The sequence below is a fragment of the Dermacentor variabilis genome, chromosome 11 (assembly GCF_050947875.1).
Source record: "Dermacentor variabilis isolate Ectoservices chromosome 11, ASM5094787v1, whole genome shotgun sequence".
In the NCBI taxonomy this organism is placed as follows: Eukaryota; Metazoa; Arthropoda; class Arachnida; order Ixodida; family Ixodidae; genus Dermacentor; species Dermacentor variabilis.
Window position 1 is genome coordinate 31,781,826 of NC_134578.1, and position 16,139 is coordinate 31,797,964.

Below are 16,139 nucleotides of genomic sequence, written 5' to 3' on the forward strand. Positions count from 1 at the left end.
CGTGGGATCGAAATCGCACATTTTTCGCATCCAAATCAGGCAGAGATGGTCTTGATTTCTCCGGCGACGCGGAGCAGACGAACACTTCTGCAGCTCGCGGCGACGCATTGCAGGTGAACGCTGACCAATCAACGCGCACAGCAGCAGCCTCTAGCGAGCGCTGTCAACCGGATTGACCGCAGCACCGTAATCATCCCCTCCAAAAATTAGTTCGTCAAACTGGCGGCAAACAACGTCTCAAAACGTGGTGGTGCTTTCTTTAAACTCCACTAGAATATTAACTACGAGGTGCAAGTGTTTTGGGCTGCACGCTATTAAGCTCAGTTTTGGTTCTCTGCAAAGTGACATTGCAGGGAGGTGTGTTGCTGCGGAGCGATACGTTGGAAACGAGAGCCGCGTGCGGCCGATAGGTTTTCGCTTTAGTGTGTCCGCCGTTTGTCGAATCGAGTGTGCTCAAGCCGGATACCCGTTTGCGAGCTAGTCTCCGAAATCCACATTCATCCGCAATGGTAAGCCCATTCTTGTACTCAAACGAGCTTGTTCGACCCTCCCAGATCTATTGGCAACGTCGATGCGCCTGTATTTCGCGTCTTCAAGGCTCATGCGGGCATCTGCGACTTTGGTGTTTCCGTCCTCCCCCCCATCCGCCCTCCCTCTTCGTATACGCCACTACGGTGCCGCAGACCCAATGATGACAGCATCGGCGTTCGCGCCTGCGATTGCTGAACGGCAGTGCACAGTTCGCCAACGATGATGTGCTGGTCAGGCACCACTGCACGTCGAAGCTTGAATTCGAAGCGCGTGCGCAACCTCCGAAAAAAAGATTTGCCGATCCGCTCTCTTGCTATTTCTTGCGCTAATTTCCGGGGAGGGCGCAAGAAGGGGTGTGGAAGGAAAGCAAGAGAGATGTGCAGTCAGTGACACCGTTGGGAGCTACCAGCCGCGCAGATCTGCACTGTTTGTCCCTCTGTTTTGTGCGCGTTTCTGTTTTGGAGGCGGTCGGCGATGCGTGTTCGGCGGCTTAACTATGCGAGCCAGCACACCAGCCGCAGTGCGCCGTCGACCCATTAGGCTTACTTCGAATGCCGGGTGAGCGAAAACAAACCACCAAGCCGCTGCGGCGAGCTAAACGGTGCAGTTCCAAATTGCCCGCGAGCGGTGCCTGTGTTCGACGCCGACCCTCGAGACTGTACTACGATCGCGAGCCTCCGTGACTTCGGTTACGTGCGTCGTCCGCGCCCTGCTTGTGATCGAGTTTGCTTCCCCCGGTTGCGGGGAAAAAAAAAAAAAAAATCGCCCGACCGGCTTGCGAAGCATTGCGCAAATAGCAGCCGGCTAAACCGATTAGAGCCGTTTATTTTCTGTACCACCCGAGAAAGGTCGATTCTCCAAAGCCCGCAGCCCCTGGGTGCTTGCTGCATGGTGTATTTCATGAATGAAATTAACACCGACGCTGCGGACTCGTTCAGTTCCGCAGGATGGCTCTTTTTGCTATCCTCGGCAACCCTCCCCTCCGGCGACCGCGTTTCTACGCCTTCCGCATCTTACTGTAGTTCGTTGCGCGGAAGGATACTAAAAAAATGAACGACCGCGGTGAGTTCTACTGGAGCAGACGACGCGCGGTAGGATGTTTTAAACGCAGCTTGTTTATTTCGGGGCGGCTTCTACGTGTTCCTACGCGCAAATGCGCCAAGCTGCGCGACTCGGCGGGTGACGTGCGTATTGCAAGCATTGGGAGAAAAACCCGCTTGCACCGCCTTTTGACGGTAGGTGTGAGGAATGCGGCTACGCCCACTCGAGTTGGCTTATCACTGTAGCTTCGCGCGGCACGTAGGATGTGCGGTGGACTTGGTAGCGCGCCTATGTCGTCCTATAACGTGCGCCTTATCGAGCGTACTTGCCGCTCATTCCAAGAAAATTGAAGTGGCTTCTTAATGTCGTAGTCCGAACCAGAGGTGATAGCGAAGTACTTCGTCCAGGATCTTCGCTTAGATTTCGCCAAGGGTTGTCTGCTTTGGTGACGGATATGCCGCTACTAGATTACGAAATATCACTTTGGGAAAGTAAACGTGTGGCTTTCAATGAAGCGCCACCATTCCCAGGTGTAAGGGTTAATGCACTAAGTGTTCGCCGACAGTTGCAAAGTCGTCCAAATCCCACCTGTTTTGCCACATCCATGTCGTCCCTTCTGACGTCACCTGCAGTGCGTCATCAGCCTAAATTGACAATTGCTGTGAAAGTTGGGCTCCACGTTTTCTTTTTTTTCAACAAATTTTGTCTTTCACTATACTTGCGTTGCCGCATATCATGCGACACTTGATTTCAGTGTTCCCGCGTGCAAAATAAAATTGTCGGTATTTTTTTTTAACACTGGCGCATTGCTGCTGTAAATGCTCCGCTAGGCGTCGTGGCGGCGCTCGCAGAAATCGCGCGCACGCGGTGTATTGGGCCAGGCGAGATGTTGACCCCATCCTCTGCCTTGTCCGGCGACGTCGCGGTCCTTTTGTTGGGATTGTTCTCTCCACCTTGGCGCGTGCAAGAGCTGTGACCGAAATTCTCGAAATAAAATGGACGGCGACCATAGTGCGCAGCAAGCGAGGAGGTTGTGAAAAAAACAAAAAAAGCGATGGTGTACTCGCCGGCTACAAAAGGATGGCGCACTCTTTCACCTCGCGGAGTCGCAGCCTGCACGCGCGTTTGCGCTCTCCGCCGCACTGCCCTTCTCACTCCTCCCTCTCCCCGGACGGGCTCGCGGTGTTACTGTATTATTGCGCTGGCGCGGGCGCACTCGTTCGCGCCGCGGGATTTTCTAATTATAACCATTGTTCGCTCGCGCCGCAAGCACGGCCTAGCCTAGCACGCTAACCGGCTCGGCGACGCCCCCCTCCCGTGCACGGTCTCGGTTCGTCTGGTGGGACCGGCGGCGGTTTTTTTTTCGTCTGCTGGCGGCATTCTGAGATCCGTCGTCTGCTGCAGCGCCGGGTGTGTTTCTTTTCCGTCTGCCACTCCAGCTAAAGGCTGTTATGCGGAATGGGGCGGGTGGATGGCCTGAGAAGTTAAATGCCACCGCGTAGCGAGTTTAGTGTCGCAGGCAAAGCCGCTTGATGGTTGAGGGTCGAAGGCGCCACGTGGCGCCCCCATAGTACGCAGTGGTGATGTCCCGCCCAGCGGACACGATGGATTTCTTATAGTGCGTATTGTGCACACTGGAGAAATGCTAGTTTTTCCTGTTACACTGGCGTCAGGGGCATATTGAGATACTCCTTGTCTGCTTTCTTTTCATCTGCCCCCTGAAGCCATGCGTGGAAATGGGCGCCTTTGAATGGCTTCGGAAAAGTTCAGGGTCCTCCAGGAATGCCCCTAGACTTCTTAGTAAAATGCTTAACCCTTTCTCACTACGCGATGCCACATTGTCACACTAAGCCATCAAACAGCAACGTCCATTCCCTGCATCTCCGTCAGCCGATTTGAGGCTAGTTGTTACTGCAGTGTAGAAGTCTACACAAACACCTTCAGGAGCGGCGAGAAAGGCATGGTGCCCTGCAATACGTGCTCTGGGACAACTTAAGAATTCGACACAAACCTTTGCCCACAAAAAAACTCTACAGCTGTCTGCCTTGCCTTGAAAATGCAGTTGAGATTCTCGAGGACCAGTGCTTAGACAAGCACACAGAAGAGCGACGGCACTCACATTGGGGTGCGAACTAGTTCAAGGCAAGGAACGCACTCATGCAGTTGCTAGTCAGTGCAATGTGTGTGTCGCTCATTTCTGTGTGCTCGACCTAAGTGCTGGTCCTCCAGAATCTGAACTATGTTATGAACCTCAGTCCAGGTTTCTGCCTTGCTGAACTTCCAGAATAGTTTCTAAAAAAAACCAGTGTTGAAAGTTTATCTGCATTGTGATGTTATGGAAACAACTGAACATAATTGGCTGGTGCGTCTAGATCACAGGGGTGTCCTTGACAGTGCGATCTTAGGTTGTCGCGGATTTGTTTCCCTTCTCAGCTGATCAAATTTCACATTACAGGTGCCTAGAGTTTCTGGCTACACATTGCCAAGTTGAAGGAGTACTGACACACTTCTGACTCATTCTTTTGTGTTAAAATCATGGTCGAGACTCTTTAGACCGTTTGTGGCAAGCGTTGGAGTGCCCCAAAGTAATTTCTAATACTTGTCTCTGCGAACCGGTTTCGGTTGTGGTGCTCTGGAACTAGGGTGCATCAGGACACCATGGTACATTGGCCCACTCTAATTGCCATCACTGCAACTCTCATGCACAAACATAGCCAAAATAAACGTACCCACATCAGAAACAGTACAAAACTAAGATTTAGCATGTTCTCTATCCTTCATACTTGCCGAGTTGTTTTACGTGCGAGAAACAAGTAGTTTCTACATGAAGTTAGGCAGTCCTGCCGAGGCTGTAGGGTCTTGGCAAGTTGCTGCATTGTGTGCCTGAAACTATCTCCCAATTGTCAGTGCACTAGGCAACATGCGTGCTTCAGCTTCTCTGTGAAATATTAACACTTGCAGAATAGTGGGTCACTGGAAAGAGGTACAGCAGCAACAATGGTGGTAGTGATATCTTGTGAAGCAGTTTCATCGGAGCACGCAAACACTACAACACTGGCTTACTGTATTCCACTAAACTGCCGATGTAAAGCACTCATAGTCGTTAATACGCAGTCCTTTTATGATTGTCATTCAACAAGCACTCTGACACGCATCTTTTAGACATGTTGTAGTTCAACAAAGTGTCTGAAGATGTTGCTTCCAGCTTTGCCACTGCCTTTCATGGCTCCTATAATCTGCAATCTGAAGTTTGCAGATAAGCTAAAACTCTCGACATCCTCAGGACATAATGACTTCAAGTTGATTCTTATTGCGAACTAGTACGTTGCAGATGTGAAAACCCTTTTTCAGTTATATTGCACAGTTGCTGAAAGCATCTTCGTATATGTGGGCAAGGTCACCATCTCGTCGTGCTTATCATGGCAAAACACTTTTTTTGTCTAAACGCACAACTCAAAAGACTTAGCATCATGCAGTGGGGGGCCATGTTGACGCTTCATCCTGTATTTTTCTGTCGTTTTGCAGCATTTGGAACTGACTTCATGAGTGGCTTTCGTCGACTGTCTAGATTGTCAATTTTCTCAAGTGTCGACAGCAATATCATGACCAAATCACTTCCATACATTTCCGCGGGCAGCTGACCTTATTATATTCTGAATGAATATTTCGCAATGTTTCCAAGTTGTATTTAAAAGGATTAAAGGCAGTCGGCAATCTTGTTACAGGGAGGGAGGGGGTTGTTCTCAGGAGTTTAACACGAAGACAATCCCAATGTCCACAGAGAGAAGGCATTCTCCAGTGTGCCATGCTTCATACCTGTCTCCAACAGTCACGTGTGCAGCCGGGGGCTGGCCATCTGTGCAGCGGTTTTCATTTGGCCGTCCTTGGGGAGGGGACAGCTGCCTTTTGTTTCGGGAGAGCCTGTCGTACAGCTGCGCAAGAATTGGGAGCTTTTATTTGGTTTTTGTAGAGCTTGTTTTGCTTCTTAGTGTCCCTCCATATTTTAATCTTTCCATTATTATATTCTTCTACTTAGTTTCTGTGCCCTGATGTGCTTAAGGTATGAGTCTCGTGGACTGCAATTCGCTCCAATCAGTTTTGTGTAGCTTAGGGCACTGTCATTTGTGTGAAGGTACTGCTAAAACAATATTTAAAACCTGCTAGGGACTGCTAACCTTTGTAAATCCACTGTCAATGAGAATTCAAGTCATTGTCAATAAGTAGATCAAGTATCTTACTGATAGCAACACCATCAGCAATACAAAGGCCTATCTAACGTAAACTGCTTCCTCTGTTTTTGCATAGGACAGTGAAGCAATTTTTTCGTGCCTTTTGGGAAAGTACCCAACATTTCGTAAAACAAGGTGTATTGAAACAGTTGGGTGGGTAGACATTCTGACAGTGTTTGTTTGCAAAAGCAGTGATTGCAAACTGGCATGAAAGTTGAACTCCTATGGAAATTTTTGAACTGTAACCCATATTCACCAAGGGTACATTTCTGCCTCTAAGCATGTATACCTACAAAAATTTAAACACTGGTCACAGTAACTGATCTAGTGTACTGAATATTTAATGTGTTTCAATAGGTTCAAGACCCTGAACGGTTTTCTTTGTTCTGTTCAAATTTTTCTTCATAAGTGCTTTCCTTATTTCACATGTTGGTGTTTGGCTAAAATAGTTTCAAGCGGCCAGTAATTTATATGGTTTGCGTGCCTAAATAGATATTGCATTCAACACTCATCCTGAGGCCAGATATGTGGGCACTTGTTTCCTTTAATTCTGTTCATTTATCACTGGTAAAAGTGAGTGGCAAACACTGGCAATAACAAAGGCTTGGCCTCATGCCAGGGGGTGATTAGGGGCAAGAAAAATGGAATAATCGTTGCACAGTACAACCCCTGCTCAGGGATAGTTGTGTGCTTTGCAAATCTTGATGTGTTGGCCTGTGCGTGTTTGGGTGGGTGAATGTGAATGGGCAGTCATGAACATGTGCCGTGTGGTTTCCTTCTATGGCAAACCATGCAAAGGACATCACTGCGTTCTGCTTGCATCTGTTCCTGTTTACGTCTGCCTCGGACATGCTTTTGGCCATTTGCAAGCTTCAACCATTCTTTTGAATGGAATGAAGTAATTTGTGGCAGGACTCTTCGGCACTGTTCAGTACCATCATTGCGTGCTGAAAGTAGAAAAATCCGAAAGTCAATTCTTCATAAACTGTTAAAAGCCAAAACTTGACTCTGCCCCACCCCCTCCTTCTCCACCCTTATAAAGGGATACATAACTCAAAATTCAGGCCGTGATCAGAAATATAATGAATGTGTACAATTGTTGCATCTTATACAGGGTACTATTGAAGAGCAGATATTGGAAAGACAATTTTTTTCTTGTGTGTATAAATACTGATGGCCTAAATTTTTTCCCTGGCCTTTTCAGTACTGTTAGTGGCCATTCTTGAGGCGCATGCTGCTGTAGCCAGTCAATCTTGAATGTCGTGCACATTGCATGGGTATCTTTGCCTAATGCAAGATCTTGCTACATATTGTGATTTTTTTTCTTCACTTTCTTCGTTCAGGCTGACCAACTCACAGAGGAACAGATTGCAGGTGAGTACGAGTTGACCTATCAGACAAACATACATCCACCATCACAAGGAGCAAGTGCTGTGTGGCATTGCTGATTAATTGTCACTAATTATTCAATTATATAAATTGTAGCGCAATCTAGCCTTGAAGAAGCTTCCTACAAAGTACAAGTTTGAGGACAGTACTGTATGCATGGAGTATTTTTGCTTGGGCTGTGAGACAATGTGTGGAAGAGAGGTGTTTGAGAGAGGTAATAATTTGCAGCAGTCGCGCTGTCTTTGCCTTTGTGCCGCTTTATCTGGGCACTTCTCCCATTAACCTGCTGTGGCAGCTCAGCACTGGCTATGGCATACTGCTGCCGAGCATGAGGTCGCTGGTTCGATCCCTGGCCGCAGTAGCTGCATATCAACGGGAGTGAAATGGAGAAGCACTCTTGCACTTGCATTTAAGTGCACAAGTCCACGTGGTGAAAATTTGGAGACCTTCACCACGTTGCTTCTCGCAGTGCCACTGTTGCCTTAAAGGGCCTCTCACCATATTTGGGCACTGCAGGCAGGAAAACTTGGTGTGTAGATCACATGGTGACAATCGTGCCTGCAAAGTAGCAAATGGCTGCACAGTACGAAAATAGTTGAAATTTCAAGTTGGCACGCCCTTCCTCTTGAGGGAACACCACTTTCCAGCCAGAGTCAAGTTCACTGAGGTTGAGGATTGGTCGAGTTGGTATTGCATTCTTAAACTGGCACAGCGCAACATAGAAAGGAAGAAACAAGCCAAGCCGGCCAGATAAAGGAACAGAGTGCTGACTTCCAACTACTGAATACTGATTGTATTCCAATTGAATACTTATTGAGTTCGAAGTCGGCGCTCTGTTCCTTTATCTGGCCGGCTCGGCTTGTTTCTTCCTTTTTATGTTGCGCTGTACCAGTTTCAGAGAGTCAAGGTCGCACAATTAAAGGCCTCTATAAAAGACACAGTGCCTGCAATGTTATCGTTTGACAAGTCACCTCGGTAAATTGACCAATGCAAAATGCACCATATTTCCATGGGGAGTGCGCCGCGCAGCAAAATGAGAGTACTGTGATGTGGTTCATCTCCGGTATGGGAGAAGGCAGAGAAGAGATTGCTTGTGGGTGCTATTCGAGGCCGAAGATCGAGGAAGTGAAACTTGTCTCCTGGCAGCGTGGTATTTCATTTACTTCTACGTCCCCTGATAATGAAACAATTTGAAAAATATGTTTGGTAAAAAGCTGTCTAGACGGCACCCTATAACTTCCCATGTATCATTGAAACTCTCAATGGGGCCTAGTGAAGGGACCCTTTAAACATTAAATCCTGTGAGGGAAATCAGTTTCTGTCTAAGCTGGGCATTGGGCAAGCCTATTTGTTAAAGTGCTAGATATGGCTCTAAATTGAAGAGCAAAGTGCTATCACAGTGCTCAGGTCATTGACCTATTAATCGGGGTGGAAGAAATGTTCAGTGGCACTTTCAAGCCAGAAAGCCTTCTTATTTTTATTTTTTCCCCTTTTGGTCACTGATATCTCTTCTATAGCAACCTAAACCGAAGGCACGGGAAGTCTCTCTTGAACCAATTTCCTGCTCAAGCATTTAGCAATGAGAAAGCATTTCTGGGCTTTCAATTATAAGTTCTTTTCCCTGTTCAATTTTTCACCTTTCCTCATGTTTGCCAACATATATTTAACTTGGCATCTGGTCATAATGATATGCTTAAATAGCCTAAGCTTGTTTCAAACACTGCATGTACTCTAACTGGTTTGTAACAATCGTGCTAGCCACTCGTGATAGGGGGAAAAAAAGGTGGGTGTCTGCTAATGACGCATTTCTTGAAAATGAGAAGTGTTACTATGATCCGAGACATCAAACATGCATTTTACTGTAAGAGTTTCACGTCATGCCTCCTGTGGCAATATATCATCACATCACATGCTTACTTGTGTGAAGAGTGGGTCATTTATACATTTACCAAACATGTCATTGCTATTAGCATTCTTGGGATACGTCTCACACTTTCCAGTAGCCATCTGTTTGTGTCTCTAACCATTTTCCTGCCAACTTGGGTCACTGGGTAGTCCATGGTCTAATGGGTAGAGCATCCGGCTGCTGTGCTGAGGGAACCGGGTTCGAAACCAACCCTTGGACCAACTCAGGTCGCTGGGTATGTGGCCCTCTTCAGTGAACCTCTTTCATGCCAACTTGGGTCACGGTATATGTGCCGCTGGGTGTGTGGAGGTCTTCGGTGCTAGGCGGCATTAAACTCGCGGCATATATACATGCAGACAACCATGTCTGAATATGTATGTATTCGCATGCTTGCCACATGCAGACATTGTGGCAGCACCCGTAGGTGCTGCAGCGTGTCCATTGGGAAGCGTAAGCGAGGGGCCTGGCTGCACACGCCTCATACGTGACAAGTTTCGACATTAGCAATGCAGCGGGTTTCTACATTGTTTTGCTGCTAATCGTGTCACCATTCATTGTGAAATGGGTTCTGCCAGAATTCTCTGGTCTTGCACCATTCGTATGAAGGCTCCCTTCATATTGATACAACAAAGAATTGGCTGAAAAGTAACATTAAGGAACTCATCCATGTCTGTTAACCTTGCCTTCTGCTATGATTCATGCCAGTGAAGATATCTTTTTCTGCCCACATTGAATGCAACTTGCACTGAAGATTGATCCAGTTTTTCCCAAGCTAAGCTTCATATTGTCTACTGCCCTTGTATGGTGAAGCGGCCCTGTAAATTTCACTAGTTAGAAGCAAAGTTGCGATCTGCTGCAGTTTATTTTAAAAGCACACCCAATTTTTTACCACTTCGTTTGGCAGGGAACTGCTTTTTGTAAAACATGTGATGTACCACATTTGATTATAATGTAGTCAGTTATAAGGTGAGGATGTGGTTGGGGTATCCAACAAAAATGTTGTATAAAGGTTATTCGGACAGTGGCGATTGCCCATAATGCCACATTATCAGAAGTTCAAGGGCCGAGTCAAGCGATCATACTAATTTTTCTTCCATGGGTTGCTGTCTATACGCAGTATCTCACCCCGACGTGGGCAGGTTGCTTGGGCAACGGAACACCCTCGATTTTTCTGGTGGGAAGCGAGCAATCGCAGTGGCGCCAAGTCGGACTCTGTGCTCCTGTATGACCGATGTAAAACGGTGACCAAAGTTTCGGACGCTGTATGGTGTCTGGCTAGATTTTTCGAACATAACCGGCATTGGCGCAGACATGGCAGCTGAGAACTTTTCTGCAGTTCAATTTCTCGCCTATTCCCCACTTTTCTTGCCGTGGCAGTTTCACAACGTAAGAATCGCGTACGGCCACTACAAAAATCTTGGTCACCTCGGCACCAAACGGAAACTTTTGCTGTTGGATACTGACGAAGCGTCACTGGTTAAACCTTACTGTACCATATGCAGCCGTGCCAGAAATTTGCTGCCAGCTGAGGCGGGGGTGGGCAGGTTGTTGCAGCAAGATGGCCTCCAATATGTAGCTCGGACCAGTAAACTGGTTCGTTGATTGGGAGTGAGATCACAGGCTTGGCTGGTAGCCGGAAGCAGAGATTGGGTCTGTGAGTGACGTTTTGGCAACTACCGCAAACTCCACGAAGTTTGTTTTTGCACTAAGGGTACGGAATGACGAAAGCTTGCATCTAGACAGAAAGCTCCAAACTGAATTCTCTGAGCACAGCCTAATCTGACAGTGTTACATGTGCACAGTCACGCAAGTACCTCTGCACTTCGCTGTGGTGCACGACGCACATCAAGCTGTGTGGTAAGCGAAAGCAAACCGCTTTGGCAGTATCGACCATCGCAGTATTTCAAGTAGATGCTTGTCAGTGAATCACAGCAGACTGAAAAATGGGTGAATATTTCATACCGCTGGCAGTACCTTATTTTCAAATTAGTGCTCCATCTGAAAGAACACATTATAGGGGCAAGCTAGGGCACACTGAAGGTTTTCGAAATGCTTGTGAATTCTGCATGTGGCACGTCGAAGTGCTTTCGCTCGTATTTAGGCGCATCTTAGGACACCACTGCTTCATCGCAGTCCACAGTAAGAACTGCGATAAGAGTGGGGGGAGGCTGTTTCTTGTGGATTTAGAACCAGTGATCACTTACTGCTTTCACATGCATTACCCATGTAAGAGCCCCACATAGTAGTTTGCAATCGTTTTCTTAAACCTACTCCGAAATTAAAGGGACCCTGAAACGCTTTTGACGATTTTCTACAAACGTATTGAGTCGTTAGAGTAGGTCCTTCTGATCATTAATTGACACATCTAAGTGCTCCGCGTAAAGCGTGTAATTTATTGTAAGGTTTTAAATATGCACATCGCTGCCGATCGCAGCGCACTGCTCGGCGGAATTTTAAGCCGCCCCTACCCATATGACTGAAATCACCCATACGACGTCAGTGGGGCGAGCTATCCGATTGGCTGACAAGGGCGCGTGATCGATAATTTTTCCAACTTTATGGTAAACAAATGATCTTCGTAATAGTTGGAATGTTAGTTAATTTGTTTTTATGAAAAGAAAGTAACATAAAGAGAATGCACAAGAATAATTTTTCAGTACACTTAAGCACTTCCGGCACACAGCATTTGTCGTCTGCTTGTGTTACAACGTACTCCATTTTGAAGAGAGCTCCGCGGTCAGAGTCGGTCTCAGTCTTTTCGCGAGCACTATGATTCGACTTTGTTGCCTTGTGGACTGCAAACGTAGCGGCTGGCAATATGTTAAGCTGCGACATCGTGTCCTCTGCAAGGCAGCGTACGAGCGAACTGGCTGCTGCGCATCGGACTGCCGCTATCCGATCGGCGCCAGGATTTTCGCGTTTGTGGCCGTCACTTTACACCGGAAGATTACTGACGTAATAGCGTTTCCTGAGTCCGGTATTAGGGAAAACGCAAGCGCAAGGGGACAGTCTGGCCGCTTGACTTTGCGGTAACGGGATGAGCCATGAGATGTGCAGAAGCGCAAATGTGAATGGTCTGTACAGTGCAGCCACCTGGTGGCAGAGCTAAACCATACACAGTAGCAGTAACGAAATGTATTCTTTGCTGCTGGTGTAAATTTTTCACAGGAGTGTAATCATCAACACATTGTTTTCGTAAATGTTTGAAATGTCTCACATTTGGTTAGAGCAATATTAGCGCTTTGTTTGGCTGGTTAAGCTCTGTGCCAACAAGTGGCTGGACTATGCAGACCGATCAGGCCGCTCACGTACGTCTACGCTAAAGTTCCTTCATCAGCTTGAGTTTATGCCTACAGTCATTTGCCGAAATGACCAGCTTGCCTGTGGTTACCGGAATACAAGACACGTTCGGCGCTACGACAGAATGCTCGCAACGCACGCTGCTTCGATAGCTCTCGCTTGGGGTCGACGGCCAAGCGGCTAGCGGAGCGGTCTCGCGCGGGCAGGGGCGGGCTCCAAAACAACCGGAAGTGGACGATGTGACGTCGCATCGTGACGCTGAACCAGTGAAGGCGGAGCTTAGCCCCACTCGCTCGGCGAACGAGTAGAGGAGGAAAAGCATAGCTAGGGAGGAGGGCAGCTTCTAATCGCTTGTAGCTCCATTAATACGTAACGCTTCACTTAAATTGTGGTGCGAATGTTCTACTTAAGCTGTACCCTATGCGTCTACAAAATTTGTCCGAACCGTTTCAGGGGCCCTTTAATTTCTGGCTGCTTTGAACTGGGTTGGGCTTGTAGCGTCACTACACTTGGTTACAGAAATATTAGCTCGTTGTTTGGCTGGTTAAGCTCTGCTCCACCAGGTGGCTGGACCGTGCAGGCTGCTCACTGGCTCACGTATGTCTATGCTAAAGCTCCTTCGATACAGCGGTAGTAGTATGAAGGGGCCCTAGTCTATGCTTCCGACCATCCCTCTAAATGCCCAGCTCGCCTGTGGTTACTGGACATGCTAGCAACAGACGCGTAAATAACATGTTGCATCATGATGTAGAGCCAGTGAATCGGTGCTTAGCCATGATCACTTGGTGAATGAGTTGAGAAAAAGCCTGACAACGGAACAGGGTAACATGCAGTTGTCCGTAGCTCTCTTAATGAGACGCTTCACTTCAATTGTTACGCGAATGTTTTACTGTAGCTGTTTTATCCGAACAGTTTCATTGACCTTTTAAACCAAAAGTACCATTTCGCTACCTTTAGTTACCTTTAAGGATGCACTGGCGATGTAGCAAAACAAAACTCCACTTGTGTTCTGCTTTTAGCGGTGCCCTAGAGTTCACGCTGCCGTACGGGCATCATTTCTTCCATCTGTGGTGTTTTGTTCTATGTCATTTAGAAGTATGCATCCAGACCAACTCGCCTATTCCATTACTTGTCATTTGTTTTCCTGATGTCTTAACAAAGCAACTATTGGCACTGAGACGTTTGTATTATTGAGCACGTGTTGCAGTCTTGTCTGTTTCACAGGCTTGCAGCTATTCTTGGTGCCATTCTCTATTTGTTAAATAAATTTTCAGGCAAGGAAGCGACTGAAGCTGTTTTGATTTGAGTCTAGCACGTAGTCCCTCTGTGAACTAACTGATGCTTTAGAGTTGCCTGGGGACTCATTTCATTTTTTTCCCTGCTCCCTCTCTGTCTGTGCAGAATTCAAAGAGGCATTCTCGCTGTTTGACAAGGATGGCGACGGCACAATCACAACCAAGGAGCTTGGGACGGTGATGAGGTCACTGGGCCAGAACCCCACGGAAGCGGAGCTTCAGGACATGATCAACGAAGTCGACGCTGATGGTGAGCTTTAATGGAAATTGCAATTGTGCAGATTACTTGCGGGTGCTTCCATTGCTCAATGTGACCCATAAAAAATGTGTGGGCCCAGTTGGGTTTGAATAGAAAGACGGGTGTTCTAGTCGCCATAGTCATAAGTGGGAATCGTACAGGAATGCAGTGGCATGAACTGCATTGACGATGTGCCTTCAGAACTGCATGGCTACCATATGCGATAGCATCAGTAGTGACAACAGAACAGTCCGCAGCATTTGCGGCAAGCGGTAGTTTCATTTTGACTTGGTAGCACGTGATGTTGCTCAAGAAAAGTTGTGAGAATGAAGCTTGATACTGCTGCAGCTCGCACACTGGCATAAGTCAAACCCGCCAGCCACGTCACTTTGGGCAGACATTCTGTTGCCGACCAGCTTCCCCTGATGAGAAATAATCTGGAGTGTTTGTGTGGTGGTGAAATGACATTTCCTTCAACAAAAATGCAGGTTTCACGCCACAGTCACCCTGCAAAAGTAGTAGTTGCGAGGCCCTTGTCACTGCGAGCGCTTATAAGTCACAAGAGGGCAAAAATTGCAGCTTCTGCGCTGATCATGTGTGAGATAGAGGTGGGGGCAAGCGAATGCAGTAAATAAAGGTGTGGGCTAGTGTGGTAAGCATTTGTCTATTGTTTTCTTGATGCAGTCGACTGGTTTTACGAACATGAATGATAATTTGGATGCCTTCACTGCATCGCCACAAATCTCATAGAGCAAACGCATAAGGATTTCTGAAAGTTCAGATGCTGAAACCCTTTGCTGTCCAATTCTTTTGTTGTGACCGCAGGTTCCAGACGGCATTACTCGAAGCTGCCTCCACCACTGCAGTTTTATCTCGCAGCATCGAACCAGCACTCTTGCACGTTAATCTAGCTGCTGTAGTCACCATGGCATTGCTAGGCCTAGCTGCTTCGGCGTTTGCTCCCAACCTTCCTGCCGTTCTGTGGTTTTAACTTGGAAAGCTTTTTGAGTGAGCCTCTTACACCCACATAGGGTGGCAGGTCTTGTGTGTCTAGTTGATGTAACTGCCTTTGCCTTTTTCTCTCATGAAAGGTGGTTACAAAAGCAATTATTACCAAATCGTGTAGGCTCCTTCAGTGTGCAGTTTGTGACAGGGCATAAAATGGCAAACAGGAGATAGTTTGTTCAGCCTATGTTATCCATGCTACAAATTTAGCCGTTAGCGAATTTAGCTATAGCTGACTATTGGCTGCAACAGACAAAAATTTGAGTATAATTTGTCTAGATGATGCTCATACAACACTTTGCTGTAGCAATGCATGCATGCTTTTTCTGGCCACTTGCGTTGAGTGCAGAATTACTTTTTCTGGGTTGGGTCATTGGCACTGGAAAATGGCGAAAAAGTATCTGAAGCCAAAACTGCAGTTTTCTTGCGACCCAGAGCTGTCATTTCGCAAACGCTGAAGCTGCAATCATGGTTTCGTTTGGAAGAGCGTTTCTTTGTTTTCAAATTCCCGCTGCTTCGTTTCACTCATTGGTTGCAGAAAAGAAAGGCAACGAAAAAAGGCAGAATATGCAGTGCTATTCACTGTTGAGCACATGTGAGTGCTCAGAGCGATCTCATTGACAGGATGCAACTCGCGTCGTCTGCTTGGTGTGTCGCAATGCGAGAACCGGACAGTTGGGCAGTTATTTTGCCAGTACTTCAATCTGCACGCTTACCACCAAACCTCTCGTGATGCCTGTTGCAGTGCAAAAGTTCCATTCACGGATTAAGTTTGGCAAGAAAAGAAAGAAGCCATCGGCCAACAACTTCAAGGCTCGTCTACCACCGGGAAGTGCCAACGAAGGAAGAGATGGGTCCCCCACCGATGGCTTATCTGGCCTGACAGCCTGTGATGCTCCAACAGACAACAGCTGCATCTGCAACCAAAGAAAAAAGAAGCTGCTGCCACATCGGTCACCAGAACGTGCATGTGAAGATCAGGGCTCCGTATTGCCCACCCCATCCGCCGACAGAAAGATTCGCGAATTTGCCTGAGGTTGCTGACATATAATTGAGCCTAGTTGGCCTGCGGAATTCAGACAAATATCGGCCGCAAACACCGCAATACAGTGATACTAATGCCGTCAGATCTGCAGACAAAGCAGATAAAAGCCAATTCAAAATTACGGGAAGTTGCTTCAACTGCTACGATGGAGAGAAAATTA

General features: G+C 47.2%; 1 protein-coding gene across 1 annotated transcript in view; it reads left to right on the plus strand.

The window, feature by feature from the left end:
• The first annotated feature begins 353 nt into the window (after nucleotides 1-353).
• The window catches only part of LOC142564769 (calmodulin), a 32,660-nt gene continuing 16,874 nt past the window's right edge, over nucleotides 354-16,139 (plus strand). Inside the window, exons 1-3 of the mRNA XM_075675921.1 lie at nucleotides 354-509; nucleotides 7,145-7,175; nucleotides 13,798-13,941. Of these exons, the coding sequence (XP_075532036.1) occupies nucleotides 507-509; nucleotides 7,145-7,175; nucleotides 13,798-13,941 (178 nt within the window). The 5' untranslated portion in view covers nucleotides 354-506. The remainder of the gene's footprint in view (nucleotides 510-7,144; nucleotides 7,176-13,797; nucleotides 13,942-16,139) is intronic.